The sequence below is a fragment of the Akebia trifoliata genome, chromosome 6, assembly GCF_017979445.1.
Source record: "Akebia trifoliata isolate Shusen 1 chromosome 6, ASM1797944v1, whole genome shotgun sequence".
NCBI classification, from domain to species: domain Eukaryota; kingdom Viridiplantae; phylum Streptophyta; class Magnoliopsida; order Ranunculales; family Lardizabalaceae; genus Akebia; species Akebia trifoliata.
In genome coordinates this window covers 13,874,177-13,890,380 of record NC_141380.1, presented here as the reverse complement: position 1 = coordinate 13,890,380, position 16,204 = coordinate 13,874,177, and the positions used below count along the sequence as shown (strand labels likewise).

Here is a 16,204-nt window from a genome sequence, read left to right as displayed (position 1 = left end):
GTTGCATGCGTTGTGTGGGGAATCCTAGAGAACACTTGTACCTAGAGAAAAGGTAGTAGAAAGGAGATATTTTGGAAATTTGAAATTTTTTGTGTCTTACACGTCCTCAAGCTCTTATTATCGAGGTTGAGTTGGTTGTTACGCACTCCTAATGCAAGTAGCTACAACACCTTGAGTATCTAGGACTTTTAATTCTCAATTGAAGAGTCCTAATTAGACGTGTAATAGGTGCGGGCCCACATGGATGCCCCATCAAACCAACTCTTTTGTTAGAGCAATTCCAATGGACTAGCCATCCGATTTTCTGTCCCCTCAACTGTTATTTTGGAGAATTAAACCCCTTTTATAGGTCTCCAACGCACTATCCATATCCCTTTCCCTCTCCATTTTGGATAGTGTTGTTTTCAATAGTCATTTTGGAGAGGGAGTTTGGTGATCTCCATTTTTTCTCTAGAGAGACCTCATGACCATTGGGGGTAGCTTCATGACCGTTAGGGTAGTTTCATGACTGTTGGAGAGAATTCTAAACTTTGGTTTCAAATCCCAATCTACTAAGGATTCATACTTTAGAGCAGAAGGGAAATTTTTTATTATTTAAGAGAATATCGGTGGGTTCAAGTTGCAGATGAGAAATGTAGAGTACGCAACTTTCCCTCCCTTTCTCTTCAACGTTATACAGAGTTTTGTTGAGTTTTGATGAATATTTGAGATTATTTGTTTTCAAATTGATTACATATACCCTTGATGTATGTTTTCTCTTAAACCCTAACAAAAAATTAACTAAAAATTGTCCCCTCATCTTCAACCCTAGGTTACCTAATTCGTTGGACATAAAGCGAACCGGTTCAAATCGAACGAATTCGTGGTACAATTCGTGCTAGGTTTGTGAAGTGTAACAAACCTAGTTAACTGTGTATTTCCAACTTACTTTTACGTAATGCAAATTGACTGTAGACGCCTTTGACCTTAGTCTTTTTTAATAGACTAATGAGAAATTACCAAATGCCTTTTTTAACTTGTAATTTAAAAAAGTTTGACTATATCTTCTCAAAATCAACTATCTTTAATCTCTATTTTACCCTACTCTTTACTTAAAGCTTCAAATACTCTCATCTCTATCTACCTCTACGAATCGGGTTTGTTTTAGAGTAGCGAACTGTGAACCCGAATTCGAACCCACAAATCAAGTAACATTGCTTCAACCTCTAGAGTTTGGATAGATACCCTTGCAATTTTATTTTTTATTTTTTTACTAGATACCCATTGTCTTCAAGCCCTTCAACCTCAAGGGCACATGTTTTTTTACTCTCTTGGATCTCATCTTCAATGCTTGTCTTCAACTTCTCCTAAAATCTTATCTTGTTTTTTAGGTTTGAGGTTGATATGTGGGTAAATTATTATTATTATTTTTAATGTTTTTTAGTGTTATATGAAAGTCAACAATATTTGCAATGAGATCTGAGGCTTGATTTTAGTTTTTTATTTGTTGTGTAGATGGATTTTCAATTTGGTGATCCTTTCACTAGTTTCCTCACGGACGAGTCGCCCGAAAACTGTTTTAATCCCGCTTTACCGTCCCAAGACCCTGGGGAAGCTGAACCCACAACGAAAAGAGCACAACGAACTAAAAACTTCTCCCAAGATGAGGATCTTCTCATTGTATCCGGATGGATCAACATGAGTAAAGATGCGATAACAGGGAATGAACACCACTACGGCTCTTTTTGGAATCGTATTTATGCATATGTTAAGGAGAATGGAGGAACTGAGCGTACTCAAACCTCTCTTATGCATCGTTGGTCAGAAATTAATATTAAGTGTGGTAAGTTTGTTGCTTGCCACAGACAAATTGAAGGAAGGCGACAAAGTGGACAGACCGAGCAAGACATGGTAATGATCGTGTTATTGGAATTTGTATATTTATAATGATTTTATTTTTTGATTTTTGAATATTTATAATTTTATATGCTTTTTCAGCTTGTTGAAACAAGGAAAATGTACATGTCGATTATGGGAAAACCATTTCAGTATGAGCATTGTTGGAAAATATTGAGGGATGAGCGAAAATGGACTGATACCATCAATGTCAAGAAGTCAAAAAATTGTAGTGACGCGAGTCCTACTTCGTCTTCTCCTACAACTCCAGATTCAATTAATTTAGAAGATAGGAGTGAACCTTCTGCCAATTTGGATTGGCCATTGGGCAGGAAGGCTTCAAAGAAGATTAAAAATAAAAAAAAGGCAAGGATAGCGTTCAAGACACAACTTCAATGAAGTTTACCAATAGACGGGTACGTAAATATGATACAAATACAGACAGACTTGCATGCAATGCATCAAACTCATAGTTGTATCTCCTTCATCCTCAATGATCATGTTATGCATGTTTTCATAATATCTACAAGCGTTCCTTCATCCCAAAAACGTATTGGTCCACGTACGATTGCAAAACGTGTTTGGAGTACCGTAAATACTCGCTTTACATCTTTCCTTGTTGACTCTAATTCTTCGTCATAATGTTTTTTCTTCAAGTCTTGTGGATATGAAATTATTTTTACAAACGTAGATCATGTCAAATAGATACCATTAGCTAGATAATATCCCATCATATAGTCATTTTCATAATCGTATAGTTGACTAGAAGGACATGTTCTTATGTAAGTTAAACAAATTTATGAGACTGATCTAGCATGTTGATTTTGTCAAGCATTCTTGGTAGCTTAAAGAAGGCATGCCATATCCAAAGATTTCGTGAAGTCACACTTTTTAGAATTATTGCCAGTTTATGGATGTGGCTAGTTTACATCTCTTGCCACACTGTTGGACAATTCTTCCACTTTCAATATACACAATCTTTACTCCTCAACATTGTAGGAAAACCACGTTGTCCGTCAACTGCTAGAAATCGAGTGATGTCATTGGTGTTTGGTGACTTCATGTACTCGTCGTCAAACACTGCACAAACCTTCTCAAACTTTTTCTGGCAGTGCTTTCTCCAATCCGCACGTACTCGTTCATAGAATTTATCGGTGTTCCTTAAGCAAGCATCCTGAATGCGTCTATTATCTTCTGAAGGGATGACAGATCGAGAACTCCAAAGGTATCAATTGAATTGAGAGAAATTTAATTTCTCGATTAATTACAAAACCCTAATTAGGCTTTAAAGAGATTACAAAGTCTAATAAGTGAAAAAGGTAAAAAAGGATTAAAGACATAAAATACTAAATAAAAATAGTTATTCAACACTCCTCCTCAAGTTAGTGCATGGATATCAACAACGCTCAACTTGAACAAGACACCTTCAAAGGCAGTTTTGCTAACACCTTTGATAAGAATATTGACAAGTTGCTGAGATGTAGGAACAAAGGGAATACAAATCTGCCCGAAAATAATCTTCTCTAATGAAATGTCGATAAACTTCGATATGCTTCGTTCTGTTTTGCTGAATCGGATTTGCTGCTATGTTAATAGATTTATTATCACAATATAGTGAAAAAGGGACTGTCACGGGAAGACACAAGTCAGGTAGTAAGGTTTTGAGCCACAAAATTCACACACTCCAAGTGCCATAGCTCTGTAATCTGACTCAGTACTGGACCGAAAACCACATCTTGCTTCTTACTACGCCTAGTTACCAAGTTGCCACCAACTTTAATACAGTACCTAGAAGTGGACCGTCTATCAGTCATTGACCCAGCATAGTTGCATCTGTCCATGCCTCAGTACGAAGATGACCATGATTATTAAACAAAATACCTCAACTAGGACATCCTTTAAGATATCTAAAAATACGATAGACAGTAGTAAGATGAGATGTTCGAGGCGAGTGCTTAAATTGACTTACAATACTAACAACATAGGCAATGTCGGGGCGAGCCAGAGACAAGTAGATCAATTTTCCCACAAGATGCTGATACTGGTTAATATCCGACAAACACTCCCCCTCAGAATCAACCAACCTGTGATTCTGTTCAATAGAAGTATCGACAGGATGAGAACCAAAGTTGACCGGAGTCACTGAGTAAATTAAAGACATATTTACGTTGAGAGATAAATATACCAGAATGGGACTGCGTAACCTTAATACCGAAAAAATAATGAAGTTCAAGGTCCTTAATCTTAAATTGACATCCTAAGTAAGATTTTAACTCGGTAATGCCAGCACTATCTTCTCCAGTAAGGACAATATCATCCACAGAAACAATCAGAACGATAATTTTGCCCTTGGAGTGATGCAAGAAAATGGTGTGATCAGCAGAACCCTAATGGAAATCAAATTGTTGCATTACCCTAGTAAAACGCTTAGACCATGCGCGAGGAGACGTCTTAGTCCACAGAGAGAACGGCAAAGACGGCAGACATGTGCAGGAAAAACAGGTGTGAGAAAACCAGGAGGTTAGACCATATAGACTTCTTCTTCAAGATCACCATTGAGAAATGCATTTTTGACATCTAATTGAAAGAGAGGTCACCCTTTGATAACGACAATAGAAAAAAAAAACTCGAATGGTGGTCATCTTGGCAACTGGAGTAAATGTATACTGACAATCAATCCCATCAATCTGAGCATAACCCTTTGCCACCAGACGTGCTTTATAACAAGCAATAGAACCACCAGGATTATGCTTAAGGGTGAAAACCTGGCGTCATCCCACAGCCTTCCTCCCAGGCGGAAGAGGAACAAGTTCCCAAGTTTGAGTTTCTTCAAGAGCATTCAACTCATCAATCATAACTGTTTGCCACTTAGGATGGACAGTAGTATCTGCAACAGTATTAGGATGAGAAGCAACGGAAATAGAAGCAAGAAAACTCCGATAGGAGGGTGAGAGAACAAAATCATATATATAATTAGAAATGGGATAAGTACAAGTGCGCTTACCCTTGCGAGTGACGATAGGACAATCATCACAAAGGATAGTAAGAGGCGGAGCTAGAGGCAAAGAAGCAAGCTGGTTTGGCATAAAAGTGATGCTCGTGGTTGTCGATAGTAGATCTGTAATGAAGGAAGTGACGAGTTGACAGGAGGTGAAGGAGGAACATGCATGGGAAGAGGGAATAACAAGGAAAAGGGATCATCATAAGGGAATCTAGAGGAAACCACTCGAATTGAATGCAACTGACCCATTGTAGTATGGGGTATGCTAAAAAAAGAAACATCCCGAGAAATGAAGCGCCTTCGAGAAGGAGGATGATAATAGCGGTATCCTTTTTAGGATAGGAAAATAACCCAAAAGATATATTTTACGGTCTTTGGGTCAAATTTAATATGAGTTTGGTCAAGAATTTGACCAAAGCAGACGCACCCAAACAAGCGCGGAGGAAGTGGAAACAAAGGACGATCCAGATGGAGCTAAGAGAAGAGTGTGGCAAACTGAAGAACCCAGGAGAGGGTCTGATTAATAATGTAAATAGCAGTAAGAACTGCATCGGCCCAATAGGATTGTGGCACATTCATGCCAATAGAGAGGGCACAGGCTAATTCTAGAATATGGCGATTTTTCTTTTTTGATTTACCATTTTGCTGGAGTCTTAACATTGGACATTTGATGCTCAATGCCAGACTCTAAACAAATCTTCAATACCTCACTATAAGTGTACTCAGTACCATGATTATAACAGAAAGTCTTGACGGTACGACCAAACTGGGTATGAATCATAGCAAGAAATTGCTTGAAGATCCCATATACTTCATTCTTGTGTTCCATAAGATAGACCCAAGTGGTACGAGGTCATCGATGAACAAGACAAAATAGCGAAAACTGAAAGTGGATGTGACGGGGGAAGGACCTCACACATCAGAGTAAATTAGGTTAAACATAACAGGTGCAATAGTATTCATACTAATAGGTATTGCAAACGTACATGTTTAGCTAATTGACAAGTTTCACACGAAAAATCAAGTAAATTGTTATTATTAAATAAAACAGGGATCATGTGTTTCAAATATCTAAAGGAAATATGGCTAAGCGTAAGTGTCAACGCATTACAAGTGCCTTATTAGACTGACTACTACTACTTAGTCGAGAAACAGAATGAGTGGTAGGTAAAGCAAGTGTATCCAAGAGTTATAAGCCAATCACTTCATGTCCAGTGCCAATCGTCCTATTCGACTCCAAATTTTGAAAGACACAATGAGAGGGATAAAATATTACACTGTAATTCAAATATTTAATAATGCTACTAATAGAAATAAGATTAGTAGTAAGTTGAGGAACATGCAGTGTATTAATTAAGGATAAAGGTATAATAGAAAAATGACCTTGACCAGCAATAGAAGATAAAGAACCATCAGCAAGGCGAACCTTGTGATGACTAGAGCAAACAATATAGGTTTTGAACAAGAAGGACGTACTAGTCATGTTACTTGATGCACCAGAATCAATGATCCATGGTGAGGAAGTGGTAGAAACACTGTGTGTAGATGCAAAGGTACCTGAGTGAGCGAAAATAGAGACCGACTTAGATAAAGTCTCCATATGATTGAAGAATTTCTTGAACTTGTTAAGCTCAGCCTGGGATATAGATATTGACTCCGATGAGGAGGTAGCAAGAGAAGGGAAGTGCCTGATCAGTAGTCGATTGAGAGACAACATGAGTTGAGGATCGGTTAGACAATTGACGTTGCTGATTAGGATGACTAGGAAATGCATAGCAATGGGCCTTTACTTGACCCAACCTTCCACAATGATCACATTTATGTCACTAACGTGGAGGTAGAGATTTGCTGGAAGGTTGTGGAGAAGGTATGCAAACAAGCATAATAGAGTGGTCTCCTGAAGAGTGGGGTAGGATAGCTGTAGGACGACTCTCATCAGTTAAGACATAAGAATACGCAGTCTGTAGGGACGGAAAGGGATCCATACCCAATAAATGAACTCTCGCATACTTAAAACTCATCCCGAAGGTCGACTAAAATTGAAAAACTCGATTCAGAATTGACGCACATAATGCCTTATCAACAGAATCCTTCCAAGCATAGTACGAGGAGTATAAGGTTTACTTTTCCCATCGAGCACGTAGTTGTGATATATAGATGGTGATTGAAGAGTCACCTTGCGAAAGGCGGGAAATCTCACACTCGAAGTTACAAATCCGGATATTGTTTTGACGTTGCGAGTAGATACTCTTTGCAGAATCTCATATATGTTTTGTGGTCTTGGAGAACACGAAACCAGTTTTAATGTGTGGTTGCATAAATGTAATTAGCCAATAACGGATCATAGAGTCATTAGCAAACCATTGGGGATAAGTAGTGTCAGTCGGTGCTGGTTGTTTGTTCGTCCCTGTGACGTAATTGATCTTTCCTTTCCCACCAATAAACATTTCAACCGATCGGGCCCAAAGGTAATTAGGACCATTTAATTTCATGGTGGTAATTTGGATGCTTGGAAAGTCGGTCCAATGAGAGGGAAGACTTCGCGATCCATCCATTATTACCGGTGATTGAGGAAGAAGACGTCTTGGAGGCCATGAAAAAAATCTATGTGCTTTGGTTTGAAGGGAGGTCAAATAAGAAGTTGTTCTACGGTTGTTGTAATCCTTAGACAGCAAGGCTGGTGTGATCACAGTCTCCAAACAACATATTTGTTGTTGTCACAACCCTCAAACAGCAAGCTATTGTGATTGCAACCACTAAAAGTGAGTCTGCAGTGATCGCAACCTCCAAGCAAAGGGTTTGTAGTGATCGCAACCTCCAAACAATGAGTTTGCAGTGATCGCAGGCCCCAAACAACACCTCTGCTGTTGTTGTGGTCCCAAACAGCACATCTGTTGTTGTCGTAGGTCACGTAGGTGTCAAACAGACAATGGGCTGTTGCCCGCAGGTCTTTGAGGGTGGTTCAATGGCCATCGTTTGACTTAACAACCACAAAAAAATAGCAACTTTGTTGTTGCCTTAGGCTGCAATGTATTCTATTGCATGGTGTGATAAAAAACTCCCGTAGGGGTGATGTTTAAATTTAAAGACTAGAGGTGTTGAAGATGGATGTAAGCAAGGAGAGGGACGATAGAGTTTGTAGCAAGAAAGAAGGGGTTGATGGAGGTAGAAGGGGTTGATAGGGGTAGGCTCTGACACCAAATTGAATTGAGAGAAATCTAACTTCTTGATTAATTACAAAACCCTAATTAGGCTTTGAAGAGATTACAAAGTCCAATAAGTGGAAAAGACAAAAAAGGACAAAAGACATAAAATACTAAATAAAAATAGTTATTCAACAGTATTACTTCATTATAAAAAGTATGGGTCGTTAGTTTTCACCGCATTTTGAATTCGGGAAAAAAAGATAACGACTCCTTCGAAATAGATGGTTAGGATCTTTAGTGAAATAATCGCGATAGATTTTTTCATTGCCTTGAACTTCACTGCGATGAATGGTTATGTGGCCGGGAATGGAATTACAACGATGCATCGTTCGTCTCTAGCTAGACAATTGCTCGTTTTCCATATTGTTGTCATGTCGAAGTTGTCATCAGAGTCATCCTCAAAAACTTGAGGATATCTCCTACAATATTAGGATAAAGAGTCGTCAAAATGCTTTTAAAAAAGAAAATGTTGTTAAGTATAGAGAAGATGTAGTAGGGCTGGGTGAAAATGAGAAAGGAAATGATCATATTGATTGATGGATTCTAAATTTTGGAGAGTGAGATTTGAAATTAAATTTCAATTTTGAATTTTGGTGAGAGAGATTTTGACATTTGATTTTTGAATTTCAGAGAACCAGGTTTCCAACCTGCTAATTGATTTGGGTTTTGTTTTAATTTTGGTTAAATTAAAAAAATAATAAAATATTAATGGATGTCATTTTGGATAGCATGGTTGGAGTGCATGCCCCTTTGAATATCCAAATGACTATCAATAACACATAGCCTATCCATTATGGATAACCTTTTTAAGTTTTCCCCTTAGACTTTATACTTGGGGAAAGTGGATTTGTGAGGAGCCTTTAACCTCTTTAAGGTGCTTAGAAACAGAAGTGAAAGAATTGTGAACCATAAAACTAAAGAGTCCTAATTATATACAATCATACTTGAAATGCTTGTGCAAGCATTAACTGAATTGAGGTAAGAGAAAATCTTTATTCAGTAACTTATCATCAAAGCCTTATCTCAAAAATTTAGAATTGGCGGAATGAATCTTGATTCTCCTTTCAATTTTGTCTGAAGCCATGTCCTCTATTAATAATTGTAATGTATTCACATATGTCCTCTATTAATTCATGTTTTTATTATTTTGAACCTTCAACTTGACATTACTTATAATTGAGACTGTAATCAGCCTTTTTTTTACACATTTGCTTAGTTTATCACTCTTGGAAGTGAGCCGTTGTTTTTCTAGAGACGCATCTTTCGTAACCCTTCCATCTTGGCATCCTTATCTTTGTTATGCTCATTCAAGGCATATAGGTGTTTGATTGCCCAATGTTCAGCTTTATACAACATTATTGGAGATCTTATTGCCATCTTACAAAATTTTCCTTTTAGCTTAATTGGGATTCCTCAGTCACTTTCCTTTGTTTAGTAACTACAAAACGGAATTCTGATGTCAAAAGATTTAGTTGTAACCTAATTGGAAATAGAGTAGGAGAATTGCTTGAAACCAGTTATTTAATGGTAAGTGTAAACTCTTACGCTGTGTTTGGATTGAGAGAAATGAAGAGAAAATAAATAAGCTTCTCTCCATTTCTCTTGTTTGGATTGTTAAGTGGGGAGATGATAGAACAGAATTGGAGAGAAAAAAAAAGTGAGTTTTCTTTCTCTTCAAAAGTGGAGAGAAGAGGAGAGGAATGGAGAGAACCACTTTTAATATATTTTATACTTCCAACTCTGCCCCTTAGATCTCTTTAAGATATTATATAATTCCAAAGTTGTCTCAAGTTCTCTCCTATCAATCCAAACATGGTGGAGAGAAATTGAGTTTCTCTTCTCTCCACTTCTCTCAATCCAAACATAGCCTTAATGTAAGAAGATCATCCAATGAACTGAGTCACTCCTTGATCTTCCATGCCCTATTGTGTGTGTGTGTGTGTGTGTGTGTGTGTGTGTACTTTTTAGCTTGAGAAAGAAGAAAATTTTGTTGGTATGTGTATTTTTACCATGGGATAATCTTCTGCATAATTTGGGTTCTCAAGCTTCTCATACACAAATTCAATGTGGTTTCTTGAGTTAGTGTTTATGAATCAAAACTGACAGTTGTTGACATAATTTGCTCTTCTAGAACAGTTGTATGTTTAACTGTGTCAAATTGTGACTAAATTTTGTTAATTAGACGTGTTTTATTTTCTTTAATCCTTACAGAGACCATATGGTATACATGATGCTGAAAGATCTACAAAACCGTCCTGCAATGTTCTATATTTTGGGAGGATATTTCTTGCTTTCATTTCAATGTTTGTGATTGGTGGACTGTTCACCTTGGCTCTGGAAAATCTTCCCAAGTTAATCCTTTTTGTTACTTCATCAATGTAATATTGTAATCTCATTCTGTCATCAATCAAATAACAGAAAAACGAAGAATCTAGTAGCTTAGTAGATTCTCTCTCATTCTGTTTACTTTTGGATTCTGTTTCCAGGACAGATGTAATTTGTTTCAAAGAATATATCTTGAGTTTGTTCTTGAGTTATTTTTCAGTTCTCTTTCTGAAATAATTTGTAACTTTAGAATCTGTTTTGCTTGAGTTATCATTGTTCTTTTTGTGGGTTATGAATTACAGATTTATAATCATAGTTTACGTTATAAAAAAAAAAACTTCAAAATATGCAGCATTCTGATGTGTTGTGAATACTTTCTAATAGATTCATTTTGATACATTGAAATGACTTTTTTTTTTCAAACCATTTGAATACATTCTTTGGTATCTTTTATTTTCTCCCTCTTTTCCTTTGTATCAGTGGAGATAATTGTCTAAAATCACTGGTCTATATGATGGTGTTAAATTCTCTTTTGGAATAACTTTATAGTCTTTTGCATATTAATTACCCATTTTATTATTTTCTCCAAATCTACACCTAACTTGGTCTTTCTTTTCATATTTAAAATAAGCATTGTGTAGTTAATTTTCATTGTTTCCGCTGACTTTAAATTCTATTTGAAGCGGCTTAGATGAATCTTGCAATTGTAGACTAACTTCTTTACTCGCACTTAATTGTCTAATCTGTTTGAGAATCTTTACTAAAGCGTGCAACCCTCCCCAAGAAACCGGCTTGGTATATACTATAGACTACATGACGGACTCATGTTAGGAGATTGCAAATTTTTTACACTAGTGTTTCCAACTTGATGCAAGCATAACCTCTCTTTTATCTAGGTTTGGGACTGGAAAATAAATATTACACAGGAAGAGTTATGGACTATATTTGATCATATACTATGTGAGTATCAAATCAGCATTCTATTTGTGATTCATAGTCAATAGATCATCTTAGTAAATGCTTATGATCATCGCAATCTCTATAATAAAGTAGATGCGTTCATAATTAGCACATTCTCGAATATGGGTTGGTGGACTTTGGATTTTTGGTCGGTGGGGGCTAAGTGATAATGATTGTTGGCCGTTAATCTTGGTTACTTTCTATACAAATGTTGAATTCGTCACAACAAACAAATGATAGTTGGTAAATAATCTCCATAAGAGTGACAAAAGATTCTCACTAAAATCATAGTTGATGGGACTTCCAAATTTTTTTTTGGCTTAGGCTGAATATCTAAAAGTGTTACTTTCTTCAACATTAAAATCTCAAGAGTGAGAGGATTTTTAGGGAGTTGAAGATGGTGGATTTTGGCAAGAACGTCAAAAACATAATTATATTCCTCAAAATTTTCTTGACTTTTTTACGAAACTTTTTCTAATTTAATCAAATTGAATCTCCTTCAAATAATTACCAAATCTGAACTTTGTTACTTGGTTTCTTGAGGTTAAGGGATGCATGTCGTTTGTTAAAAAAGCACTGGTGTTTCTCTTATATTTATCAAAATTGGGGGGGGGGGGGTGAAAGTGCCTCAATCCACGGTCACAGATCGTTTGTTAAAAAAGCACTGGTGTTTCTCTTATATTTATCAAAATTGGGAGGGGGGGGGGGGTGAAAGTGCCTCAATCCACGGTCACAGATACAATTTTAGGAGTCGTTACCTAGTTTTACGGTCTAGGAATAAAAAACGATTCTAAATAGATAAAAACACAAATCGAAAAGATTACTCGAACGGGAATTAAGTTACGGGGATCAAAATGTGTTGGGCACCAATCTCATTTGACAAAAGTCGTTCTCTACTATTCTCAAAGATTTACATTACAAAAAAAAAAAAAAAACTAAATCTAGAATAAAGATAAAAATATTACCTATTTTACCTGGGTGATTGCGACTAATGGTTCCCTCAGAGACTGATGGTGAGCATTTCTCGTGCAAATGTTCTCGGTATATATCCATTTCTAGATCTACTTCTAAACTTCAAAATGATGGGTTATTTTACTAGATATGAATGTTTTTCTGACTTTTCTAGGTGTTTTTTTAGGATTTTTGAATGTTTTCGGGTTGAAAATCAAGGCCTGGGGTGGGGTGGGGGAGGGGGGGTGAGAGTGCCTCAATCTACGGTCACGGATACAATTTTAGGAGTCGCCACCTAGTTTTACGGTGTAGGAATAAAAAACGATTCTAAATAAATAAAAACACAAATCGAAAAGATTACCGGAACGGGAACTAAGTTATGAGGATCAAAATGTGTTAGGCACCAATCTCATTTGACAAAAGTCGTTATCTACTATTCTCAAAGATTTACATTACAAAAAAAAAAAAAAAAAAAAAAACTAAAATTTATAATAAAAATAAAAATTTTACCTATTTTACCTGGGTGATTGCGACTAATGGTTCCCTTAGAGACTGATGGTGAGCGTTTCTTGTGCAAATGTTCTCAGTCTATATCTACTTCTAGATCTACTTCCAAACTTCAAGATGATGAGTTATTTTACTAGATATGAATGTTTTTCTGACTTTTCTAGGTGTTTTTTTTATAGGATTTTTGAATGTTTTCGGGTTGAAAATCAAGGCCTGGGGTTAGGTATAGAGTTAGGACTTTAGATTAGGATTTTGGGAGTGTTCTGGAAAGGTTTTAACCTATTTTCTCAAGGATTTCTAAAGACTTGCAAAATTTGGTGGTAGAATTGATTTATTATAGAAGTTTTTGATAGGGTTTGAGTTATATTAAGTCTCTTCTAGTTAGAGTCCATCTCTAACTAATCTTCAGATGGTTTTAAATAAGATTTAAAGTGATTTTTATTTGACGTACATAGAATTAAAATTTTTAATTTTTGGAGAACTCCTCATGGAAGGTTTATTTAATTATTTGACATTCTTTGAAACCCCCGATGAAGGGTTCTTTAATTAAATATCAGGTGAGCTGCTACTTGAAAATGATCCATGGACTTAATTAATTGTATTTATTTATTTAAAATCTTTTTTAATTTGATTTATTAAAATTTCACTTTACATTAATTAAGATTTTTAATTATTGATTTCAGATTTTCGAATAATAGAATTAGAAATTACTGTTTTGCTCTCAAAGAATATTTTTGTGTTGGAAAGTCGTTTTTCGACGTTTTGGAGTGTTTCAAATCGATTTTTTTAAATAAGGAAATCACTAAAAATGTCGGTTTGTGTCATTTACGGATTTTTGACATGAAATGGGACCCCCACAAGGGGTATTTTGATAATTTTGTCATTTTTTATGAAAATTGATAACATAGTTCATTTGGTTTTAGGTTGTTATTTTATGCATTCAAAAGGGTATTCCTAAGCGTAATATGATTTCTAAGGGTGTTTTGGTTTCAAGAATATTTTTGATAATTTAATCAATTTTTTTGATAATTTTTATTGCGAAGCTTCTTTTGATCTCAAAATGATGATTTCTATATTTTGAGTCATATTTTTCTAGTGTAGTGTAGTTTCTAAGGTTTGTTAGTGTAAAATATATCATCCAACCTTTGAAAACATATCTACTAATAAATAAAAAATTTTAGAATATTCGTCAATCATCAAGAATTATTGCAATCGGATTGACGAATTAATTAATTAGAAGAGTGCAAAAATAAGATGTCTACAAGGGATAAATCACCATTTTATTATAAAGTTCAATGGGGGCCATCAGTTCAACGTACCCCTTATCAGGGGCGGATTTATTGTGGGGGCTACGGCCCCATATGAGTGTTTTTTAACTGAAAGCGCTATTGATAATTTTCATACATTTTGATAAATTTAATGAGGGTTGTCAATTCAAGGTATCCCATAAGGGGTGGGTTTACTATTGGGGCAACGGGGCACTTGCCCCCATAAGATATTTTCTTTTTTTTAACTGGAAACGCTATTAATAATTTTTCATACATTTTGAAATTGCCCCACGATTTGGACTACACGTGCGCGCGCGCATACAGAGCAATAACAATTTTTTTTTTGGGCTTCTTAGAAGTTAGAACCTCCTCTATTTGGTGAGATGCCACCAACGTTTGCCCCCTCCTCAAGTTTTTAATTAAAATTTCAGACACTCCTTTGCTTTTTAATTGATGACATGTCTCCTCAACTTTTAGTTGTTATTTGAGATACCCCTTTATTTTCAAAACTGATGATATGCCGCTCGTCCCCCTATTTTTCAATGAATATTTCAGTCACCCTTTGCTGTTTTTTAATTGAAGTCACGTCTCCTCCTTTTAAAGTGTCTTTTTGACATACCCCTTGTTTTTCCAAACTGATGATATACACCTCCTCCACCATATTTTGACTGATTTGGATAATCCTCCTGGGGCTGTCAATGGATAGGTATCCGATCGGATATTGCTATATCCGAATTCGAATCCGAAAAAAAAGAATGATATCCGAATTCGAATTCAAATCCGATCGGATAGCACTAACAAACATTCGAATCCGAACTTGAAAATTATATCGGATATCCGATAATATCCGATCCGACAAAAATCCTACAAATGGGATTTTCCTCTTTGTGTGAGAGTAAAATAGGGTTTTACTATCTTTGAGAGAGAGAGAGAGAGAGAGAGAGAGAGAGGAGAGATGCTTGGATGCTCGTCGGTCAGAGAAGACGACGACAATGGAACTCGCACAAGTCGAGAAGATAGGTTTTACCGAGAGAGAGAGAGAGAGAGAGAGAGAGAGAGAGAGAGAGAGAGTATGTATGTACCTGGATGACGCCCCGACCTGAGAAGACGGTGGGTTATGGAGCTCGCAGCCTCGCATGGTCCAAACCCTCCATTACCGACTGATTCTGCGTTTCAGATTGAGGTTGAGAGAAGATGACTTTATGAGTTAAGTTTTGTTATAAAACAGAAATACACATCACCATATATATGTGTGTTAAAGTTTTGTTGTAAAACATAAATACACAATATACATATTCTCATCGGAGCGGATATTATCGAATCGGATATCGCAATATCCGAATTCGTATCCGAAACTCATTCGAATGTTAAACTGACATCCGAATCCGAATCCGAATCCGATATCCGAAAATTTCGGATAATATCCGATTTTTCGAATTCGAATTCGGATTTCGACTATCCATTGACACCCCTAAATCCTCCGTGAATGTTTGAGATAATCCTATGTTTTAAACACAAGATATATCACATTGACTTCGGTCTTCTATTCTACACTAACGAAAAATAACCTAAATACCCTAATCTTCAATTTGTGACTCAAAACCATTCATTTTTCACCAAAAAATGTCATCTTCAAACTCTTCAACTTCTAAAAAAAAAAAAATTTAAATTGAACCTCATCTTCAATCCATCATTTTGAATCTCACCTTAATACCTTTGTAGAAAACTCTGGAATTTTCTTTTGAAAAATCTCATCTATTATTTCAAAAATCTTATTTTCTTCTTTTGGTTTCAAGGTTAAAGTAAATTGGTCATGTGATTCAAAATTATAGTAAATTTTTTTTATCCACGATAACTGTTTTTTGGAAGAGAAACAAATAGTTTTTATTTTAGGTTGAGGCAAAGGTATTAAGGCATTTTGCATTAGGGAAGATTTTGAGGCAAATGTTTGAAGTCATATAATGAATCTGGCCCTAAGGTATTGTCTCTCTACCATATGTGATAAATCCACATAATAGGTTACATCTACTTAGAAATCATTATGAATGATTGTTTTAATATCTAACAGTACAACGTTAAATTCGATAAAACGTCGGACTTTGCGCCTTCGA

The 16,204-nt window shown here is 36.0% G+C and overlaps 1 protein-coding gene across 4 annotated transcripts in view; it reads left to right on the top strand.

Moving 5' to 3' along the window:
• Window positions 1–10,619, top strand: part of LOC147400288 (glutathione S-transferase T3-like) — a 28,241-nt gene extending 17,622 nt beyond the window's left edge. For 3 of the 4 annotated variants that reach the window (XM_086445930.1, XM_086445927.1, XM_086445928.1), the window contains exons 4-6: window positions 1,495–1,890; window positions 1,978–2,291; window positions 10,294–10,434. In XM_086445930.1, the coding sequence (XP_086302056.1) occupies window positions 1,495–1,890; window positions 1,978–2,274 (693 nt within the window). In that variant the 3' untranslated portion in view covers window positions 2,275–2,291; window positions 10,294–10,434. Of the gene's footprint in view, window positions 1–1,494; window positions 1,891–1,977; window positions 2,292–10,293 lie in introns of all 4 variants that reach the window. The other variant, XM_086445929.1, reaches the window with a different exon arrangement.
• Window positions 10,620–16,204: the final 5,585 nt, after the last annotated feature.